The following is a 7,887-nucleotide window of genomic DNA, read 5'->3' on the forward strand; positions in this document are numbered from 1 at the left end:
CTCAGACTCCCTTCTTCCACCAAGAAGGGAATTTGAAGGGAATTTGGGCAGCTCTCACTGTCAGAAACGCTCGTTCCCTGACAACAACATTCCAGCAGCTTCTTCCCGAAGTTTGCAGCTTGTTCTTCAGGGCAGGAAGCTCCGTTCTCGATGACGACAGGAACAGTAAGCGGCAGTTTAACCTGCTGAGGTGGAGCCACAGGCGTTAGTTCCTTATCGTAACTCCAGCACCGGAACAGGCCTGCGGAAAGGACCTGTGCTGCCAGAGGGAAGCAGTACGGCCTGGGAGAGTCGGCTGTTCCCATCCCAGCTGGCATCTCGCGGCCTGACTGGGAATGCAGGATCCCGGTAGACCTTTCAGCGCTGCCCAGTTTCAGCATGAGCCCATCAGTGTATTCTGCTGAACGCTGATCGCAGACCTGCAGAGGCTTTGGAACGCAGATCCGTTTTTGGTTTTTAATGTGTCAACCAGGTTACGGGCTAGAAACGACGAACGTTGTCTCCGAGCTGGCGGAAACCCGCGAGCGACGGTGGTGGTGGCGAAAGTCAGAGCATGGTAACTGCTGCGTGTAGAACGCTCCTGCTAGCACTGCCCCTGGTCGTGCCTCTGGGGAAGATGCTCCAGGTGGGAAAAGCAGACCCAGGCACGCACCCAGCTGATGTGGGCGTGGGCTTTTGGCCGGGCGCTCCAAGGAGCGCACGGAGCGCACAGACCAAGCCCGTGATTTATGTCGTGAGAACCGCAGAAGACAACTTGCCTCCTCCCGAAGGGCAGGCAGCCGGGTCGCAGCTTGGGATAGAAAAGGAAGGTGCTGCACTGGGGGAAGAGCCCTGCCCTGAAATGAAAACCTTCCTGGGGGCCATAGGCAGGATGAACAGATGCCACACCCCACGCACGTCCGGCCCCGGCTGCGCGGGCACCTCCTAAACCTCTGCTGGTCTAGAAGTGGGTGCTGAGCCTTGCTCCTGCGGCATTCCCTGCCCGGGGCAGTGGCTCCAACGGCGGCACGGCCCTCACAGCCGGCTTTGACCTGCCTCATGGGAGCTCCTTGGGCTTCACCGCGGCCCGAGTCCCCTGTGCTCACACAGGGGGCTGCTTCCAACTCCACTAGTGCCTCTCGGGCGGCCGTAAGGGAGGACACGGGGAGCTGCCTTCTCCAGGCCCCAGCGGAGGGCACGAGCCCCCCGAGCTGCCCCTCCCGCCGCTCGCTGCCCCGTCCTCACTGTACAGGCGTCCGAATCCATCGTAGTACTCCTCCGCCTCCACGGCGTCAGCAGGAGCCTGGGCCGTGGTAGGTGTGAAAGGTGCGACCCTCGACCTCCCTTGATGGGAATTCTTCCATCCAGGTGGGTCCTGGGCGGGTAGCCTTGCCTTGGGATGGGCCTGGATGGCGGACAGAAAAGGTAAACAGCGTTGGATGGCGGCAGGCCCGTCAGCTCTTGGTCCACGAGCTCTTTGCAGCGGATGAATTCAGTGCTGTCAACCTGTACGGAAAAGTGTGGGGTTTAGCCAAGTCCACGAGGAGGGACTCTCCCTTGTGGTCACTGCTCCTGTGACTAATTAGGGGGAGGGCAGGGACAGGCTGTACCGGATGCGGTGCGTATCAGCACGGTGGCCCTGGTGCAAAACTATCCACAAAAGTTGGGCAAGCGCTGCCTCTTTCAGGAGGTGACACAGGGACAGCAAGAGGCAAGGTTATTTCAGACAAATTCAAGACCACAAAACGGGTCCACAGTAAGCTGACAGCTGGGGTCTTCAGCCCTCTGCGTATACTCTCGTAAAAGTGTGATGTGAGAGTGGAGACAAGCTGTACAACACACCACCAGAGCTTGCCTTCGGTGTGGATCGTTAGAAGCCAGACTGATCACGGATTAAAGGCAGCGCATCGGTATTCAGAAGTGCTCGCAGCCCTCGGGGGAGGCTGGGGACTCAGCGGGTAGGTTTTCAGGTGCTCTCGGACACTCCTGTTGTGGGAGAATCTCTCCTTGCTCAGCAGGCAGGGAGCTAACTGTGGCCAAGCAATCCGGAAACCTGCCTCCCCTGCCAAAGGGAAAGCCCTCTCCCCAGCCCCAGTTTATCTAACTGCAGTTTTATTCCCTCTCGTTAGCACTAGGCAGAACACGGACACACGCTCCGGAGCAGGCTGCTCGAGTGCAATGTCGGTTGTCAATACACATGTGCTTTATTCACCCATCGGTGCCCTGGCCTCCAGGTTGGTGACTAAAGGCCGTTTTGATCCCTACCTGTGCTTTTTTTAGCAGATCAGTAATAACAGGAAACCACTCAGGAGTCAGCCTCTCCAGCTCTAAGGTGATGATCACCAAAGCCAGCGTGGAGCCCTTAAACTGCAGTAGCTGGTGGCACGCCATACAGTGCTGTAGCTGTTTGGTCAAGAACGCAACGTGGCGGGAAGGATTCCTCTGAGGCAGCCCAGGTAGTAGATGGGGCCAGTTGGACATCACCATGGCGTGGAACTGGAGAGAAGAGAAAGCATATGTGTATATTAAAACAAACAAAAACGCAGAGGTCAGTGAACTTTGTATGTTTTCATGTTACCAACCACAAGTACAGACTAATTCCATCTCGTATCAGGAAACCTAAAGGGTTCCCTCCCTCCCCCCTTTTTTTGTGTTTTGTGTTTTTACTTGCCAACCATCGAACTGTTTTTTTGAGCTTATGATGAATGTAAAAGGTCTGTGTTTCCTAAGAATTTCTGAAGTCTCTAGGTTATCCAGCTTGCTATCCAGGAGATTCAGTTCAGGCCAGCAGATATGGATAGAGTAAACAATCACGGCTGCACCCTGAATTTACTGAGGAAACAAGCACCTAAGAAAGGCAGTTTTCACAATCAGCAGCCTAAGATGGCTTAATATTTGCACATAACCTTAAAAAAGGGATCCAGGATGTGTTCGTATCCCATGAATTTTGCCTTACTAGCACATGATCATTTCTTGAAGACAAAGTTTTAATTGTTTCTATCAAACGTTTGGTAACTGCAGTGGGAATTAAGTGCCAGACTGGGGTAGTCTCGTTGCTTGAAACAGGGGTGAATCCTTAGTGGGATGTAAAGGAAAATGGTGTAAGAAAAAAAATCCCACCTGTGTGTGAAATGTAGCAAAACTCTGACAGCTTTCTATGTACAGTATTAATAGAATGGAAATAGTTAGAAATATTTTTGCAGTGTGTATTTAAAAAAATAAAAATGGCATAGAGTTGTGCGGTATGAGAATCTTTTTGATGTCTATTTCAGTTGTCCTTTAAAGACAGGAGTAAATTTTTTGAGCAAAATGAAAGGTTTTAAATAGTAGAAGATTAATAAATAAATAAATGACCCCCCCACCCCACTGCAACGTTCTTCAGAAGACTTGCAGGTAGCTGAGAGCAGGTAGCTTGCCAAGCATCTTGGGAAGGATGTGTGGGTGCGTGTATGTGTGAGCATCTGTGTTTTCTAGTCTCATTGGATAAGGAGCTGTTTCTTTAAAGAAAAAATAAAAATGGCAAAACTTAGTGCTTACAATGTTTAAGAAATCCACTGGTGTTGCTGTGTAAAGATCCCAGTGAAGCTTATCTAGTATAATCCTTTCCATTCTCAAGATCTCAGCTGGAGAGCGTTTGCAGCCACTCTGCACCGCGAGCATCCTCACCGATGGTATTACCTGTAAAAAAATAAATCATTACAAATAATAAAGAAGCCAACATCCTCCACGGTGCTCTGTGTGTTTCTCTGTACTGCAAAGGGATCTGACAAGTTTATACACATCCCGAAGTGCCAAGCAGAACGCGTTCCTAGATCACTCCCCTCCCGGCAAAGAGTGGCGCACGCAGCTGGCTCCAGCCCCAGCCCACGGCAGGAGCGATGCCGCGAGCCTCCCGGCTCCCCGTGAGCCGCCTCGACCTGCGCGGGTGAGGCACGTCCGCGCTGCCAGGCTCGTGGGGTTTGCTCCTCCGGCGAGGAGGAGGCTTCCTGCAGGCCTGTTTCACAGGGCCGTCTGTGGTTGGCTTGCTTCCGGCGGTCATCGACTCAGCTTCTCCTTTTTAGCGGAGGGGAAGAGAAGAACGAGCCCAGCGTGGCGCATCCCAAGAGCGGCTGTGAAGAGCAGCTCGCTACAGCACAACTGCTGGAGACGTCAAGTCTGACTTCACCTGCTACGCTTCCCGTTCTTTTTCAAAGCAGAATGAAGGGAAGAGGAGAAACACAACCTGAAGTGCTTTTGGCTCGCGCCTGCAGACGCCTGAAGAAGTCTCTCGGTGCGTTTCTGCCATGAGAGTGTCCTGTGTAACCTCACACTTAGGTGTTGCTGATCTTACGTGCTCACCTTGAGGTACAGACCTGAGTCATTTCCTCACCAGGCTCCCCAACCAGTTCTGACTCCAAGCACACTCATCTATTTTAAGTTCCTCTGAAGAACCTCTGCTCTGTCCCGCCTACCTCACCCCCTCCAGCGCCCCTAACACAGGAATGACAGCGCTCTGATGCGCACACCAAGCGCTGCAGCTTGGCTGTCCCTCCCAGACTAAGCTTTTCTGCAAGCTGTGGGTTCCGAAGAGAGGAGAGAGGTTTGAGGGCAGCGGGAGAGAAACAAAATACAAGTCCTTCACCCACAAAGGTCACAATTCTCCCAAACAGTGATGAAACAGGACTGAAAACATTCCTGTCACCCCTTAAGAACAAGTGAGGGCAAACAACACTGGAAGACCTGGAAACAAGCAACTTGAAGACAAGAGATTAGTTTAGTGTGTTTAAACATACAGACCTCATCTTCTTCACTGGTTTTTGCTGCAAGGACAAGGCAGGAAATTGCTATGCACTGAAGATATTTTAATTGGGCCTGAGGGGAGAAGAAAAAGAAAACACTGAGTAAAGAAGATAAAAGCCTTGGGGAAAATAATTGGTGTTCTGTGACAGATGCCCAAGTTTCAAACTTAAAGTTACAGCTGCCTCTGAATGAGTTTAGCTGCAGAAAGAGTCATTTGAAGCAGGAAATAGAGCAAGGGAATCCAAAATGAAACAAAATAAACCCTCTTCTTGGTGCAATTTTTATACACGTAGCCCCGAGTTTTTAGACTGTGCAAAGCCACAGTGTTTCCAGCGCAATGGAATTGCTCTCCTCAGCTGAGACACGAACTAACGTGTCTAAGCTAACTAACTAAGCTAAACTAACTAAGCCCGATGCCGGTATCGATCTAAACGGAGTCGAGAGCCGCAAGGCTCTGTTCAACCCACAGCCTTGCTAGGAGAGCAGAAGTTGGCCCCACGGTTTGGTTAAAAATAGCAGTTTCAATGTTAAAATATTGAAAGTGATAATGCGAATGTTTGGTTTAGCAGAGACAACGGGATGACGGCGAGTTCTTTGTACGTAGCACGGCATTCAGACTAGAATTCACACCACACATCTACCGAGGCCCGTGCACCAGCAGAACCTCATCCAACCCTCGAGCCCAGATACGTACGTACGCTTAAAAAGCTTCCCCAGCCCAGCCCCTGAGCTCTCCCTAAATCTGCTGCCAGGCAGAGCGCCCGCTTTGTGTACAAACTGACTACATGCTCCTCACATCCCCAGTCGGTAATCTGGCCAGGAAAAAGCTGACGGAGATTCTCTACCTTTACGGATGCCAATAACCGGTTAAGGATGCTGGTAGCTAAGGCAAATGTTTCAGGGTAAAACTGGAACTGGGAGCTGATTTCTGCAATCCAGAGAACCGCTTTCTTGTAACACAATAGAGAGATATCTGTGCCCTGAGGGGGAGAAGAGAAATACTGTTAGTGCTTTGATGATTTTATTAACATATCTCCAAAGGAAGATTCAGACCATGCTCTAATTAACATTTCAGATGTCTGGAGGCTTGAAATGAAGAAAGTTGTTGGCTGTGTCTACAGAGTGAGGGCAAGGGCGAATTTCAGAGCAGTTTAAAGCACTCGCTTGTGTTGCCCACCCAGTCGGGCTCCAGCCGTGCTCACAAGGGCCCGATACTGGAATTTACTGGAGCTCTGAATGGAGGTGCAGCCCTCCCCCTGCACACCTGAACCGCCCCACCAAGCTCTGACAAACAAGGTGCTGAGTGTGCTCATTATTTCCCACTCCAGAGGGGACTGAAGCCTCTGCGGCAGCACATTTCATTCAGACAGCCTGGACAGGGAGAGAGAAACTGGGATCAGGAGCAGGTTCTGATTTACTCTGCAAGTTTTGGGTGTTTTTTTTAAACAGCCCTTGAGTTTATGACTCCCCCAAGGCACAAAGCAAAACATACTCAGTATTTTTCTTTCTTATAACTTATTTGAAGATGCATTCAGGCTAGAGGAGGGACTTTGGCTGCAGGTACAAAGCCACACATGACCCACGGCACGCGTTTGGACGTTACTGTAGCAGAACTGAGAAGGCCGAGCAGCTGCACAGAACAGACATTTATCACCAACTTGATTAATATTATAGAATTATTATTACTCATCACATTATCCGTTCCACTATCTTGCATTATTTTTATCACATATTTTTACTACCAAATCATTTTAAAAAAATGATAATAATAATGATAATGATAAATGATAAAAAATAGCCTTTCTCCACTATTGTGAAGAACAGCCAAGGCTGCCAGGGCAGTTTTGTGCATTCTCTCACAGAGCTGATGCACTCCCCAGAAGCAGCGGCGTGTAACTTCCCGTTGTGCACAGAGGGCTGTGGAGTGCGGCAGGTTCCTAAGGGAGCAGGCTGGCTGGCTTTACCAGCAGGGAATGGGGCCAGGTTGCTGCCAGGCCCCATTGAATTCCCTCTTCTCCCACCCGAATAGAGGGGGCTCGAAGGTGGGGTCGAGCACAGTTAACTGACGTGACACATATGGCTTCACTGCCCATTGTCTGCTCTTACCTGCTCCATCAGATTTCCCAAAACTACTTGAGCCAAAGCAAAATGCAAAGCACCTGGTTTACAGGGGGCCTTAGTAAGATGCAAGATGGGACAAGTACAGACCCCCCACTCCCCCTCCTTTCCTTAAGCTTAGTCCACGTGGCACCGCGGTGGGTTAGATGGCAGGACCAGCACTGCATCCCTGCAGAGTCCCTTAGGCACTTCCAAAGAGGACAGGGGAGAATACCTTCAGGGTGAGATTCTGGAAAGGGGGCACTTTCCAAACCCTAGCCTCTCTGGCTAAGGCATTTTCCAGGAAGAAGGCAAGTCTTGAGCTCTCTGGAGATCCAGGGCACTTCATGGCAAGTCTTTGAGCCAGTTTCCCAGGTGGGAGCCGCTGTCAAAACCAAGAAAGGAATGATAAAGCAACATCCCAGCTCCTACAAAGTACGATTTCCTCTCGTGATGCCTTCCCAAGGCGGAGAACTAAGTCGGGAGCAGCCATGGGACTTGTTTCTCTGCAGACAGAGCGTTTCTGTCATCCGTTTTCCCTGGGGGGAAGCTCATGATAAAGGAAAACATGTCAGATGGCCTAACAACGGTGCAGTGAAGCTTTTTTCCTCCCGGGCGGCGTAAAGGTTTGCCTGAGTAACCTTGGGCTGAGCAGCGCGTTACTCCGTTTGCCCTGTGCCACACGTTCACGTCCCCTTTGCAGAGCTGCTGCAACCCGTTATCACCCGATCGCAAGTTTCTGGCAAACAGAGAGCTATTGTTTCCATTCAAAAACTCAAAGGTGACTGCTCTCAGGTTTATTAATTCCCAGTTTTCCTTAAAGCAGTTTAATCTTTCTCTGTGGCTGCTGAAGATATGCCAACCCTTTGGAAACCCCACGCTCCAGACCAGGCGCTACTTACGTGAAACAAACGTCTCGATACCACCTAAGAACCAAGGGAGAGCAGCTCAGCCTGAAACGGAGTGTTTCAGGGCTGACACTTTGGTGTCTCTAACAGCAGAAAAAAGGTGTTACTACATAGAACATTTTTG

General features: G+C 50.6%; 1 protein-coding gene across 1 annotated transcript; it reads right to left on the minus strand.

Annotated features, from left to right (window-relative positions):
• Positions 1–1,108: 1,108 nt before the first annotated feature.
• Positions 1,109–7,238, minus strand: LOC104514050 (cyclin-I-like). Its single transcript, XM_010157593.1, is given in 7 exon segments — positions 1,109–1,392; positions 1,395–1,485; positions 2,245–2,475; positions 3,517–3,657; positions 4,756–4,830; positions 5,604–5,738; positions 7,091–7,238. Coding segments are annotated over 7 exon segments (1,071 nt in total). The 5' UTR covers positions 7,205–7,238.
• Positions 7,239–7,887: the final 649 nt, after the last annotated feature.

Source organism: Eurypyga helias, unplaced genomic scaffold (genome assembly GCF_000690775.1).
Source record: "Eurypyga helias isolate BGI_N326 unplaced genomic scaffold, ASM69077v1 scaffold22218, whole genome shotgun sequence".
Classification (NCBI taxonomy): Eukaryota; Metazoa; Chordata; class Aves; order Eurypygiformes; family Eurypygidae; genus Eurypyga; species Eurypyga helias.